The sequence below is a fragment of the Leptosomus discolor genome, chromosome 3, assembly GCF_034619465.1.
Source record: "Leptosomus discolor isolate bLepDis1 chromosome 3, bLepDis1.hap2, whole genome shotgun sequence".
Taxonomy (NCBI): Eukaryota; Metazoa; Chordata; class Aves; order Leptosomiformes; family Leptosomidae; genus Leptosomus; species Leptosomus discolor.
In genome coordinates this window covers 3232436-3247361 of record NC_141393.1, presented here as the reverse complement: position 1 = coordinate 3247361, position 14926 = coordinate 3232436, and the positions used below count along the sequence as shown (strand labels likewise).

Here is a 14926-nt window from a genome sequence, read left to right as displayed (position 1 = left end):
TGCGTCCCCAGCCGCTTAGGAACCAAAAGCAAACTTTAATGGCTCTGACGAGGAAAGAACAGAACCGCTGGACACACGCTCTACGCGCTACCGTGAATACAGACACAGGAACACAGCGACACTTTCCCCGCCACGGGTACAAGGTGACACTTCGTGCAGCGGTTATGCTTCCCGTACAGGGTCGCTCACGTGCCATCGCAGCAGTGCCCTTACAGTTGCTGATGAAGCGAGTTAATACATTTCTAATTGTGTTTACGTCATTGAATAGTTAATTGAAGAAAAACCTTGGTTACGTGTTACAGCTTGTTCGAGTCTCTGAAAGGTAAGTTGGCTTTTGAGCGAAGGTCTGGAAGATTTTTCGTTACAGTATCGTGTACGTTGCGATTTCTTCGGTGACTTCATAACTAATTAAGAAGGGGGAAAATAAGGCTTCATAAATTAGCTGGGAAGCAGGCTGGCTATGCCAAACGAAAAGCACTTTGTCGTTGCGGCGGTGCCAATATGTACAGATCAACGAAACGAAAAAACATGCTGACACCTGCCCATCACACACCGTGTCGTTGAACAAACACACCGAACCACCCGGCAGGGGACTTGTTCTCCGCTCTCCCCGCTCCCCGGCAGGAGCGGGCGATGGGGTACGAGGATGGGGGTGTTGGGCCGAGGAGGAGGCGGCCGCGCCTCGTCCGGGCACCGACGGGGACGCGCCTGGCTTACAGCTTCTTCCTCTCCGAGCCCTCGGCGGGCTCCGCTTTCTGTGCGGGGAAGGCGTGGTGGTACAAGTGTCTGTGGGTCGCTGCTGCGCTGTACAGCTTGTACAAGGCCTGGAAGAGAGGGGAGAGGAGATGGTTACGGCCCCAGCCCCGCTGCGGGCGACGCGTACGGACTGGGCTGCTCGTGCTGCAGCGGCGGGTTCGAGCCGGTGGCGGTTGGTTTGTGCACCCACTCGTGACTGCGTCGGGAGTCCGGCAGGGAGGAGAATAAAGATCAGCAGGTTCACGGGTTTTTCAAATGTCTCAGCTACGGGAGGAGCCCCCCTGAGCCGCATCGAGGCGAGGCTGCCTGGAGTGCGAGCGAGGGACGTACGGGGCTGGGTTTTCCTGTGGGTTTTGTAGAATCACAGCATGGTCTGGGATGGAAGGGACCTTAGAGATCACCCAGTTCCAACCCCCTGCCCTGGGCAGGGACACCTCCCACCAGACCAGGTCGCTCCCAGCCCCATCCAGCCTGGCCTTGAGCACTGCCAGGGAGGGGGCAGCCACAGCTTCCCTGGGCAGCCTGTGCCAGGGCCTCACCACCCTCACAGGGAAGAATTTCTTCCCAATATCTCACCTAAATCTCCCTCTTTCAGTTTGAAACCGTTACCCCTCATCCCATCACCACCCTCCCTGATCAAGAGTCCCTCCCCACCTTTCCTGCAGCCCCTTTCAGCACTGGAAGCCGTTCTAAGGTCTCCCCGGAGCCTTCTCTTCTCCAGGCTGAACACCCCCAACTCTCTCAGCCTGTCCTCACAGGGAGCTGCTCCAGCCCCTGAGCATCTTCGTGACCCTCCTCTGCACCCGCTCGAGCAGGTCCGTGTCTTTGCTGTGCTGGTGCCCCCAGAGCTGGAGGCAGCCCTGCAGGGGGGGTCTCACCAGAGCGGAGCAGAGGGGCAGAACCCCCTCCCTCGCCCTGCTGGCCACGCTGCTCCTGATGCAGCCCAGGAGGCCATTGGCTTTCTGGGCTGCGAGCGCACGTCGCTGGGTCACGTTCAGCCTTTCACCCACCAGCACCCCAAGTCCTTCTCCCCAGGGCTGCTCTATCACACATACAGTATAAATCTCTGCATCTTCAGCATTTTTACACCACCAGGCACATACATAACTCATCACACAGAGGGTTTGCTATGTCATGGGTACCTGGGTTGTCTAGATCCTTCTTCTGCAGATAAATGCAGGTGGGGTTTTTTTCCCTTTAATTTTTACCATTTTCCATTTGTATCCAAGTGCATTTTCCTGTCCGGCAGACAAGCCTGTCCCTCCCAAACAGCAGCACCGCAGCCTCCTGCCTGTGCCTACCCCTGGCCCCGCAGAGCAGCCCTGTGAGCCGCCCTCGGACGGGTCTTCACGGGGTTCAGAGGGCGAAAGCTCAGCCCCAAGGTCAGCCCAAGCAGGAGCAGCTGCGGTACCTGTACCGGCGCGTGGTCAGCGTGGCCGTGGGCTGCGTGTCCCGTACAGCACAGCCACGGGGCCGCGGTGAGGTTCTGGCCCCCCAGTGTGGAACGGAGCCGGCGAGGCTGCAGCGGGGAGAGTGGTGTGAAGGCTCCGGGGGTGCTTAAGGCGCTGCTGGCCGCATCCCCGCCGGGCCGTAGGAACCAAGGGTGGGGCTTTGCGAGCAAGTGGTGGGGGCTTTGCTTGGGAATGTAGTGGATTGGTGGAGGAGCCCTCATGCAGCACCTCCGGGGCTCTTCAAAATACGCCTTCAAACCCTACGTGAGCAACCGTGCAGCATGTTGTGCCATTTTTCCCATGCCAAACCAGTTTCCCAGAGCTGACTTTTACAAGAGCTGTTCAAGCCCCTGCGCTGCCTCTTGCTGCGGCACAAGCCGGAGCGAAGCCCACAGACCCAGAGGCCGGCAAGCTTTTCGCTGCTCAGCGGTTGGTACCGAAAGAGCCCTCTTGGGCTGGCTGCTGGGGAAGGATGGCTTCCTTTTTAACGGCTTTTTTTTTAATTTAAATGGCCTTGTGAGAGCTGCTCCAACTTTCTTTTCAGAGGAACCCACCCCATAACTCGGTGGCTGAAATGTGTTGACGCAGCTGGAGCCGTCGGGCTTTGGTGACACGATAAAAGACGCCGCTGTCTTGGCCAGACTGGGGTGGCCCTCGGCTGTAAGGCTGCCCAGTAACACAGCCCAGTAAAGACGCCTTATTTTGCTTCCCTTGGATGCTGGTGAGGGCTGCTGACGGCTGTCGGCGCAGGGTTCCCCGCAGCGAGCGCCGGGCAGGGACCGGCTCCCCTTGGAGCAGTTCCCCTGCCGAGCGGGCTGAGCGGGGCTGGACTCGCCGTGCTGCCCCAGCGACAGGCTGGGGAGATAAACGATGTCTCCCAGGCGCTGCCTTCACTTAATCCAGCATAAGGTGGGGGGTTTTTTTGCTCAAAACGCGGCACGTGGCACTTCCAGCAGCGGAGAGGCCTCGCCGAGCGTGGGGGGCTCCTCGGCGGCCGCCCTGCCTGCGCGAGGGTTGGTGCTACGAAACAAACTGGTGTTTTGCTCTGAGCTCTCGGCCCAAAAATCCCCGAACAGAACCGATGGGAGCAAGATGAAAAGCCTCGTCCTAACGAACGCGCTCCCCACCTAAATCTCTCCCCGACTTGGCTTCCAGCACGTTTAACCCCCTTTCCTGGGCATCTGGATGATGGGGAACAAGCGGAGCCCAGCAGGCAGCGAGGGTCCTGGTGCAGGGCCAGGATGCCACCGCGGCCCGGAGCCCTCGTGGCCCCCGCCCCGTCCTCCGCAAGCCCGAAGGCAGCGACGTGGCTGAAACGTGCATCTGGGCGCGGTCCCCGGGAGCCCACGGGAGCCGAGCGGTGTCGCATGCGGAGAACAAGAGCCACTTACCTCGTTCGTGCTCCCCTGGGGTGAGGCATTGGGAAGAAAAAGGGGGAGAAAGAAAAGAGAAAAAAGCATCTCTGTGTATCACACAGGTCCACGGGAGCGCACGGGGCTCACGCCGCTGGCCCACAGCCCCTCGCTGGTGCCGCCGTGGCCGTGGATTCCCAGAGAGGGGCTCGCCCCGCACAGGCTGCCCCTCTTGCAGGACCCCTCACGGCTCCATCCACCCCTCCTGCAGCCACGGCACACCGAAGCGCTCGCCTGGGACAGAGTCACGAGGGTTTCGCACCCACCCGGGGCACTCGGGCACCAGCCCGGCGCGTCGCGGCGGGCAGAGGGACGCTGCCCGAGCCCCGGTGCCCGCAGCAGGGCTGCTGGGGCAGAGCCAGCCACGCTGGGCCAGTGCCACCCGTCCGCACGGCTCCTTCTCGGGAGAACCTTCCCTCCGGTTGGAAAGCCGTGCCGCAGAGCCGGCTGCCAGGCACCAGCTGCTCTTTCACCTCTTTATAGTTTTCCCCAGCTGGGCAAGTTGCAAGTGGGGCAGCGTCTGTGGCTTCCCGCTGGCTCTGTCCTGTTCTTGCTTAACCCCCCCCCCCCCGCCACCGCCCTGCAACTGGTTCCTGCGCAGGGATATTGGGCTTAAAACACACCAGTGTATCCCCAAGGCACCCAGGAAGTGTCCCCGAGCAAAGAGCCACCGCACGGGCACTGATGGTGCCATGGGGGGGGGGTCGCTGTGGCTGCTCAGGCTGCTGAGGGTGACCACCCTTGTTTCAGCTGAGCCACACCACTACCCAGCTCTGCAACGAAGGACCTGAAGAATAAATGCTTCCAGGTTTCCTCCCAAAGCTGCGCGTTTAGCAGCTCCCTGCGCAGCAGTGGGAAGCGGGCAGGCGTGCTCACGCTCAACCAAAACCTCGCTGGTGGGGAAAGAGCAGGTCAAGCTCTCGAGAACGGCCCTTTCTGCCTCGGAGCTCTACAGAAATAAAACCCACAACTGCAGCCGGTGGCTTCTGAGGGCCGAGCCACCCACGAGCTCTGCCACGGGAAGGGCAGGAGGCGGTCACAGCCCTTTAAATGTTATTTCGGCCCACGGGCTGCTCCCCTGGCTGGGGTGAAGGGGGTCGGCAGGAGCCTGCAGGGTCCGGGCTTTGCCCAGCAGCTCTGCAATGGGGAGAGGAAAGGGCTGCTGCAGGAGGGGAAGCACGAAACTGTGGTGAGGTGACCCTGTCGGGACCGGGCGCTGCAAGGCGGGCAGAGCCCCGCAGGAGGGCACGGGGTGGGTGATTACTCACTATGACCATTATTAAGATTTTTGAGGTGTTTCTGTTTGACATTGGGGCCCAACCAAGACTTTCTCACGTCGTTTGGGAAACAAAAAAGACATCAGAGAAGAGCGGGTGAGACCAACTGACCCAGCACAGCTGCGGCTGTACCGGGGAAAGCGGGACCCAGGGCCAAAAGAGGCAGAGCCGAGACCTGGCCTCGGTCTCTGGCAGAGCCAGGGAGAGCCAAAATCCCTGCCCTGAACCAGGGGAGAGACACGGGTCTTTCTTTTGGACATAGACAAAAAGGACACACACCGAGAACGCCGCCCCAGGGGGACCCCAGGCAAAGCTGCCCCATTCCCGCAAGGTCTGAGGCTCCACAAAGTAGCATTTGGGGATGGGTAAGAAAGGGAAAAAACCAACAAAAAGGCAGAACAAACCAGCTTGCTGCAAGTTTTCTCATCCCCAGCCCGGATCTACACAGCTTGTCTTTCACACTGGGCAGGATTCAGAGGCTCAGGCTCGAGCAGGGGAGCGGGGGGGTCGGTACGCAGCTCCCTCCGGTTCACTCCCGCTCTCCGACCCACCTTGTGCTGCCTACCTGTGCTACCGCCACAGGGCAGTCCCACCTCCGGTCCCTAAGACATCTTCTCCCCTTTACAATCAACCCCACAACCTGAATTTCTTCTGTCCCTGCTTTCCCCACCTAAGGAACGGCTTAAAACTCGTCGTCCTGCTGTCCTGAAGAAGGCAGGGCACAGGTCTGCCCTCCCTGATCCCAGCACAACCCCCTTCCAGCAGCTGGATCTGCCCAAGCAGGCCCGGCTGGAGCATCTAACCATGAAAAAGCCATTTCAAACGGGAGGAAAAGCCCCAGGAAAACTCAACTTGGTGGGTTTTTTTTTTTTTGTCGTGGTTTGTAAATCAAAAGCTCTTTATCCTACCTGGTCCCATAACGCTGCGGCCACTTGGTCTATTACTGCGCCCAGTTCTCTGTACTCCCCAGAGTATCTGATATATGCCCAGGTACACAGTGTGATAAGTGTCAAGCCCATGATCATGTTGCACAGACTGGCTATGATGTCCAAGCCAACGAAGCCGGTGACTCCAGCTATCACGTAAGTGATGAAGATGACCACGAAGAGCGTGGCGGGGGTGCGGGCAGCGTGGAAGATGTTCTTGCTGTCGTTGTGCTTGATGTACTGGATGTAGAGCTCGTCGATCTCGTTCTCCAGCTGCTGGAGGTAGCGGCGGCTGAACTCTTCCCCACCCATCTTCTTCACCCCACGGAACAGCTTCACGGCTTCCTCCTTCAGCTCCATGTGCTTGGTCTGGAGGTCACTAGGGGCGAGGAAGGGCTTGTCCCCACCACAGACCTGCATGGAAAACACAGTCCGATCACTCCAGAAACCTCAGTACCCACAGATCCTGTCCTCTGTCCACGCAAACCACTGGAATCAGGGCTCTACAGGCTCCGGTTTGGCACGGACCACTAGACCCTGCAGGAAGACCTCCACGACTGCGCTGCCCATCCGGGACAGCTCTGCCAGGTGCAGGATAAAACAGGGCAGTGGGGGTCTGCGCTGGGAATCTGTGTCCCACAGCCCCCTCGCTCAGGTCACTCACAGCCTAAGCCAGGACCTTGGGCTGAGCTACACTGAAAGGCAGGACCCCCAGCCCCAGCATTTTCCAGTGAAGGGCAGGACCCCCAGCCCCAGCATTTTCCAGTGAAGGGCAGGACCCCCAGCCCCAGCATTTTCCAGTGAAGGGCAGGACCCCCAGCCCCAGCATTTTCCAGTGAAGGGCAGGACCCCCAACCCCAGCATTTTCGAGTGAAGGGCAGGACCCCCAGCCCCAGCATTTTCCAGTGAAGGGCAGGACCCCCAGCCCCAGCATTTTCCAGTGAAGGGCAGGACCCCCAACCCCAGCATTTTCGAGTGAAGGGCAGGACCCCCAGCCCCAGCATTTTCCAGTGAAGGGCAGGACCCCCAGCCCCAGCATTTTCCAGTGAAGGGCAGGATCCCCAGCCCCAGCATTTTCCAGTGAAGGGCAGGACCCCCAGCCCCAGCATTTTCCAGTGAAGGGCAGGATCCCCAGCCCCAGCATTTTCCAGTGAAGGGCAGGACCCCCAACCCCAGCATTTTCGAGTGAAGGGCAGGACCCCCAGCCCCAGCATTTTCCAGTGAAGGGCGCGACCCCCAACCCCAGCATTTTCCAGTGAAGGGCAGGACCCCCAGCCCCAGCATTTTCCAGTGAAGGGCAGGACCCCCAACCCCAGCATCTTCCAGTGAAGGGCAGGACCCCCAACCCCAGCATTTTCCAGTGAAGGGCAGGACCCCCAGCCCCAGCATTTTCCAGTGCTGGAAACTCCACAGCACTTTCCTTCTGCTTCAAAGCACGGACACACTAGTTTTAAGGCCCAGAGCAGCCCATGGGGGGTTTGGCCAAGGAGCTCTGCACCCCTTTCGTGCCAAGAGGCTGCAATCTCCCGTATTGATGAAGGGAATGGGAGCCTGGAAGCGCTGGAGACAGGCTGGGGTCTGAGCTTCATCATAAAACATCACCACCAGCCCCTCACCAGAGCCGAGAGATGGGCTGACAGGGCAGGGCCTAGGCGAAAAGCCGGTTTTAATGACTTCAGCCCCTAATTAGCACCAGCCCTAGCAGGGGTTGCACGGTCACGCAGCACCGCCAGGCCACCCCCTCACATTTTTGGGTTGCGTCTACCCCTGGCTGGGGAACGCTGGGAAGAGGAGGCAAAGTCAGCAGAGGCCACACGGTTGGCAAAACGCTGCCATCGGATGAAACAGCGGCCGTTTGTCCGTCACCCTGCCACGACACCTGACCAGGCACTGCTCTCCTCCAGCCTCCAAGAAAGCCCCTTTTCCACCACGAACATAGGAGAGACCCTCTTTGTGACCAGTCCTGGCCAAGTCCGTGCAGGACCAGGAACCCAGGCAGGGAGGTTTCCCCCCATCCCGAGGACAGGAGAGCCGCTCAGCACCACCTACCTCTTCCATTCTCCTGCTGTAGGTGTCTTTGGCAGTGGCAACTGCTGCTAAATTGTTGGCTTCTGCCGTGGCCTGCAAGAAGGGCAAAAGGGGTACCAAGTTTAGCTGCAGAAAGACAGGGTGGGGAGGGCAATTGCAGAGAGCAGCAGCCACTGGCTGCCTGGGTACCCGCGGTCCACACGTGGACGCAGCCAGGACATGCGCACAGGACCCTGGGGCAGACCTACAGCATGAAACAGCTCCCTCGTCTTAGCCAAGCGCGCTCTCCCCAGCCTCTCACCAACTCCAAATAAGATCATCCCATATTTACACGTCCAGCCTCCTCAGTCCCCCCAGGCAAAAGCCGGCATGAAGAGAGGATTCCTCCCCTCTAAGCCAGAGCAACAAAAAACTTTGGCTTTGGCTGTGGGAAACAGCAAGAAAAAGAGATAAAAGGCTCAGCCCTGTGTAAACAGCTACAGCTGCAACCTCCCGCAAAGGCTGGCTCCGAGAGCGGAGCTGCAGCCCAGCAGCCGCTGCCGGCGTGCGGGGCCACGTCACCTCCCCCTGCGCCCCACCGCAGCCGAAGGGGAGGCTCTTTACCTGCAGGGGAGGAATTTCAGCTAAGCTGGCTGGTGTTCTGTGCAAGGACAGCGAGTCACCGCAGTCCAGCCAATTGCTAAGCCGCACCAGGCTGGTGACTGCCAAACACTTCCCAAAAAGGGCTGTTTCTTGGGTTGTCACACTAAGGTATTTGAAATAAAACCACCCTGCTGCACTATCTGGACACCCCTGACAATGAACTGGACATCAACGGCTGGCGAACGCTCACCAGCTCACGCTCACGTACCTGCAGCATCGACTTTGGGTGCGGTAATTCTTCCCCTTGGTAGATCTTGATGTAGGCCTGCAAAGCAGCGCGCAGAAAACGAAATCTCACTGAGTGCGGCACACACGAGCCGCACACAAACACCCCCCCGCCCAGTACCCAGACACAGCTCCCGCAGGGTGTTAAAAGCACAGAAGAGGAGGACGCTCCCGGCACGAGATGGCTTGGGGAGGGGATGCTCTGTCAGAAATTGCTACGTCAGGTGGCTGAAGGTCGACTCCTTGGGTGGCCTGGGTCGGTCGCTCAAGGCTCTCGCTCCACCACTTACGCCAAGTATCTCTACCATCGCATTTGCACTTACCTCCGTCCTTCAGCGAAGGAGCCACAGAGTCAGGCAGCCCTGGAGAGCAGGTGGTGAGACTTACTCACTGATGCCTTGCATTAAAATGTCCCAGTAGCCATGACAACGAAAATTACGCTTTTGCCAAAGGCAATGGGAATACGGCCCTCAGCCTACCTCCCCCTGGTCCTCAGCTCTCCGGGGGGCGGCGGGAAACAGCCCTGCCCACTTCTTATGGTCAAATACGTGACTGTGAGGCGGTTGCTGTCGGCAGCAATGGGAGCCAGGACTAGTAGCTCGACCAAGAACACCTCCTCCAGCTGGCCTTCCCCTTTAATTCCAGCAAAAGTGCAAGTGTGCCACAGATTAACGAGCCAAATTTCCTCTTCCATAAGCCAGTACCTTAAAATACTCGACAAGGCCTCGACAGGTGATATGGTTCCCATTGATCTCCTTAACGTCCAGGCTCTCGGGACTAAGAAGCCAAGGAATCAAAACCTTCAAGTTCTTGATGAACTCATCGTCTATTTCTGGAAAGAAAACCCCACGTCATCAGTATCAGCCCAACACCAAACTTCGGCTTCAGCGTGCACTCACGTGAAACAAGAGCCGCAGACTCGAGCCAGGATACACTCTCAGGCACCCTATAATTTAGTGATGCGAGCACTCAGAAATGACCGTGGCCTCAGCTAAGCTGCCGCTTAACCCATGGACAGAACATACAGCTGTGCATATATCCACCAACCACCCCCGTGGTCTCAAAAACACTTGCACAAACACAAATGTGACGGCATGGAGGGGAAAAAAACCTGCTTTTGCTGCTGGCTCTGGTACCTGCAAGCAACGCTGCTGGCCAGAGAGCAGCACCTTCTTGCCTAGACACACACACACGCTTTGCAAATCACAGCCCTGAGTGTACAGGGCACGGGCACGTGCTGTGCCTTCCCTTCGCTCTGCTCCGCGGCACCCACGGTGGAAATCTTCTGGTAGGGCTTCGGCTCTCTGGCTCTCATCCCTGCCATCTCCTGTGCCAGCAGGTAAGATTTTCTTGGTCCTCTCTGAGCCCAGCTGTGCATTTTAAAGCTTTTGCAAACCATCAGGCGCTCGGTACAGGTACTCAGAGGGCTCCTGTGAGTGACCGTGGCTTTACGCTGCACCATCAGACCCTCCTCGGTGCTGGTACCAGGAACGGGCACAATCTCTGCTCCCCCACCGGCCTGTCCCCCTTTGCCAAAGCACAGAGCTGGCACGGGGTTTGAGGGGTCCGTGGGCTGCTTGTGTCACTTCAACAGAGGCAGACTCGTCTCCTAACAGTCATTCTTACGGCTTCACAGTGTCTCACATCCCTTTATTGCCATTTACATTAATCTGTACAAGGCTGGAGGCAGCAAAACCAATGCAACACCCAGGCATTTGGAAGTTTCCCCACATTTCTTCCATCAGAGCACAAAAAGCTGCGTACAGCTCTGAGGGAGCAAGCAAAACGGCGTCAAGAAGCCGCGGACAACTCCTATGCGAGTTCTGCGCACACCACTTGTTCAGTACTGCTCAGCATCTGCAATTAAGGGGGGAACTAAGGGAGGTCAGCTCAGTGGCCACCAGCACGCCTGCCCCTCGCTGCCCTGCTGGCTGGGTAGCCCGGAGTTTGCCAGGAGAACAAGTCTGACCACTGGCCAGACAAAAACCAGAGAAAAAGTTAACATCTTCCTGTCTGCTAATTTATTTTAAAAGTGACTAATGAGCCACTTTCTCTATTGCTACGATTGCAAGCAGCCTGTAATCAGCCACGCTGGTAAGCAGTGGGTTCACAACACACAACTAAAAAAATCCACAGCACGTGGCTCTTTTCAGGGTGGAGAATCTTACCACGAGGGTTTTTTTTCCTTCCTCTTTTTTTTTTTTTTACCTGATGAACTAAGCCTGCCCTGTAGGGAAACCACTGATCTGATAAGCCAGGAAGATTAAATATTCCTTGGAAAGCTTTTCAAAGTGAAATAAGTTTCCCTTGAGTGCACGTACAACCGGCCTTCCACCCTCCACAAGCACCAGCCTGCCTTGCAGCGACCAGTCTGCCCCGCTCGGGGCTGAACTGCACTGAGGCACAGGACTTCACTGCAGCCTTGACACCGTGTCCATAAACTTCCTACCTCAGCCCTGCCCTTCCCCGGCTGCCTATCAGCCATCTGGCCTGACACTGCTTATTGCCAGCGGCTCTGAGGCTTTTTTGGCCTCAGAGGGGACACCTCTGTCCTACGGGAAAGCATCTGGCAATGAACAGGCAGCTGCAGGACTCGGAAGAACGAGCAGAGCGTGTGTACGTTGTTGGGAGGAGGATCCAGCTCCTCTCGCAAATTTTTCATGGAAAATAGGGGTTTCAGGAACCAGCGGGACAGCCTGCCAGGGCATCTACGGTATCCGCTTCAAAACCAGACCTTTGCCTTCATACCTTTCAGTTTTCCATCGAAATTAGGGTTGGTGGCGACTTTCAGGCCTGGGTGAGGTAAGAGGAAGCAGGAGATTTTGGTGAAGCAGGAATGGATGTGCTTTCTGACGTTCTGCAGCTCTTCGTGCTGATTTCCCGAGACCTGCGAGAGACCAGTTTGGGGGTCAGGGGATTTCCTTCTGATGGGGACACTGGTAACACTGGGCCAGCGGTGCTGGCAGAAGCATGGGGTACCCCGCGCTGTGGCTGCTGACAGCGGGAAAAGGCAACGCAGAAGGACATCCCGTAGGGATATGCTGCGTGAGGACAAAGACAAGGCTCTTCCAGCGACCAAGGGAACTCGTGGAGCTCTGACCACATGCCCTGGGGCATGTTATTATTGTTTGGAAAATGTGCATGTCCGTGTATGACTGGAATACAAAAACATTTGGGATTTCCCACTAGGGCCCTTCTTGTCTCGCATTTAATTAGGTCTCTCTATTACCAAATCACCCACGCATTTCCTGATTAACCCCAGCGGAGCCCTCACCCATCGGTTTCACTGTGCCACGACCTTTTACCAAAGCATCGCTCCTGATCTCGAGGGAAATCTGCTGAGTCCCATCTCTAGCGCCTCTCCCAGCTGCTCCCAGCAAGAGAGCCCCAGGGAGACTGGGCTTGGTACACCTCTGCTGTACGTGGCAAGGGAAGTCAGCCTCCTAAAATGCCTCTTCTCTGGTTTTAAGGCACTGGGTAAGTGCGACCATAACCAGCATCTACGCTGCAGTTCACACCTGACAGCCAGCGCTGCGGCCACCCAGCTGACCCCTCACTGGTGCCGGTGCCCAGCACCCCATTCCCTGCTCCCTGCCCAGGATTACACTCTCCAGTGCCGACTGTCCCCCACACCGAGGTCTCACCCTCGTGCCCCGTGCACCCTCCACCCACGCCCCGGGTCACAAGCCAGATGTGCCCCTTCGCCCCCCACCGCCCGCAGGCGCACCCCCAGCGCTGCTGGCCGAAGGAACCCAGATCGGACACAACGCACCTTCAGCCGCTTCTCCAAAAACCTTGCACCACCATCGGATCCGTAGGAAAATTCGTACGGGAAGCTCCAGTCCCGAACAAGGAATATAAGGGACTAGAAGAGAGACAGAAACACAAGGAGGTCAGCGCCGTACAGCACCCACTGAGTCAACGTTACCAGCTGCTCCAGAGTCAGCTCGGAAAAACCCATCTTCCAAGGGTGTTGCTCTGTTGTTTTCTGCTCATCCTCGGACCAGGGCTGGCTACAGGAGCCGCCTAACGCTGCTGAACGCTGTCAAAAGGGGGTTCACGAGGGATTTCGGGGCCTGCCTCCCCGCCGCCACCACTCGCGGCAGGCGTCGGGTCCCACAGCGGTGGCAGAACCTCCCCCCAGCACCCTCGGGCCACAACACGACCTGGCCCCGAGGCTCTGCCCGGCTCCAGCAGCATCTCACGCCTTTGCTGGTAGAAATCCCCCTCTTCGTGCAGGGCCACCCCAGCGTGGCGCTGAGACCGCACAGACTCGCTGCACGTGTGGCCGTGTCCTACAAGGGGGAGGCAGGGGGGGGAAAGCAAACCCCAGACTGCCGTACGGGTTTACTGGGCAGCAGTTTGGTTCCCTAGCTTCAATGGTAGCATCCATCAAACTGCAAAACAAGAAAGAGCTTTTTTGCTAACCGGGACAAAAGGCAACAAGCTCCCTAATTCCAGCCACATTTCGTTCTGCCCTATGGGAATTTTACAGGCTCATTTTTTCAGCCTTTTTCACCGGGCAGCCTTCCAGACAGACTTCTAATGAGAAGCAGATGCAGGATAACGAGGGTGAATAAGAAATCACTGGCTTTTGTAATCTTTATTGAGGCATTCAAAGTTCCTACGCAATAAATAAATAAATACCAGTACAGTCAACTTTTAATCTTTAAAAAAAAAAATGTTTTCAGAAGAAATCCTATCTCCAGTGTCTCCTCTGTGCAAGGGGCCTATGTCTTGTGTAAGGAATACACCGTTTGGAGGGGGAAGCCCTGAACACCGAAGCCCAGGAGGGCCTGGCAGGGGTGGCAGGTTTCCTCTCACGCACACGAATAAGCAGGTCAGCAAGTGGAATCCATTTCATTGGAATTTCCCTAAAAATCGGCTATGTTTAGAACAAAGATTTAGTGGAGGGAGGGAAAATATTTCCCCTCCTTCTTTCTTTTCCATAAAACATCAGGAAAGGTTAAAAAAAGAGAGAGAACAGCGAGCTGGCCATTCCTAACCGCACGACAAGCCACAGCAACTGCACCCAGTTAGCTGTTTCAGGACACGCTGTTCTTTCGAAGACCATGAGATGCTCAGGAGACATGTCCACGTTCAAGACTTTTCCACAAACACATTAGGCATGCCTTGCACTGTTTGACTCCGGAATTATTTTCTTTTTTTCCCTTCAGCAAAATTGTTCCAGACGTGCTGCCTTTACCACGCCTCCGAGTCACCCTCAGCCCCTCCGGCCCAGCAAACCCCTAGGCACAGCCTTTCAGAAGGCCTCACGACCAGGGCCGGCGCCTGGCGAGGGCGCAAGCGTTAGGACGCACCGTGGAGAGGAAGGAGCAGAAGGCAAATGTTCGTTTTCCACTGCCAAGCATGATCTCCCTTCCAGCAGGATCAAGGCAACTGCCTGGCTATCGACACTTTCTCTGCACTCCCGGCTTGGCAGCATTTTCCTATAGGAGCTGGTTTCCAAAGCCTCCTTTACGGATTTGTGTATTTTAAGGACAAAAGAGGTTCAGCTTGTTTGACTTACCCTGGAACCTCACCCAAAAAACTCAAGCTGCAAAGAGAGCTGTCTCGGTTTAAAGCCTGCAGCTACCAGAGAAGCCCCTGCGTCTCTCGTTAGGCCGCCCTGAGCATTCAATTGCCCCCTCATTAACAGTGTGCTCCTCGTTGCTAGTCTGACTTTGTCCAGCCTCAGCTGCAGACACGGAGAGGCACGCTGCCTCGTCCTCCCCTGCTGGAAAAGCGGTTTATTTACCATCATCCTTCTGCTCCCTAACCAAAACGCTCGGCTGCCTTTAAAAGGGGGCTTTGCAGGAACAAGGCCGCTTCGCCACGCGGACGGGACATCCCCGTGGCTCACCAGGCCGCACCACAGAATCACCATCGATCCTTCTACCAAATCTGATCACGCCCACAAAGGTTACCACCGGTCGTTGGATATTTTTCCCCAGATCATTAATGAAGATGACAGAGAATCAGAGCGACCCTGGGGGGAAAGCCCCAAGGAAACACTTCTGAAGGATGACGATTCCCTATTAAAATTAGTTCAGCGTGCTCCGTCGTCTATCAGTTAATGAGTTTTTAATCCATTTACAATGGATGAAAACAGACAATGCTGACTTGCTGTGTTGTTCACTGGCTTTTAATCAGCATCACAGGGAGATAAGGCCTGCAGAAGGCAATATATCACGGCGATAGTTCCCTCT

General features: G+C 56.9%; 1 protein-coding gene across 1 annotated transcript in view; it reads right to left on the bottom strand.

The window, feature by feature from the left end:
- Positions 1–15: 15 nt before the first annotated feature.
- ATL1 (atlastin GTPase 1) overlaps positions 16–14926 on the bottom strand; it is a 33130-nt gene continuing 18219 nt past the window's right edge. The window contains exons 7-14 of the mRNA XM_086462077.1: positions 12490–12582; positions 11466–11604; positions 9422–9549; positions 8701–8757; positions 7872–7943; positions 5805–6236; positions 3599–3613; positions 16–824 (exon numbers count right to left, since the gene is read on the bottom strand). Of these exons, the coding sequence (XP_086318203.1) occupies positions 714–824; positions 3599–3613; positions 5805–6236; positions 7872–7943; positions 8701–8757; positions 9422–9549; positions 11466–11604; positions 12490–12582 (1047 nt within the window). The 3' untranslated portion in view covers positions 16–713. The remainder of the gene's footprint in view (positions 825–3598; positions 3614–5804; positions 6237–7871; positions 7944–8700; positions 8758–9421; positions 9550–11465; positions 11605–12489; positions 12583–14926) is intronic.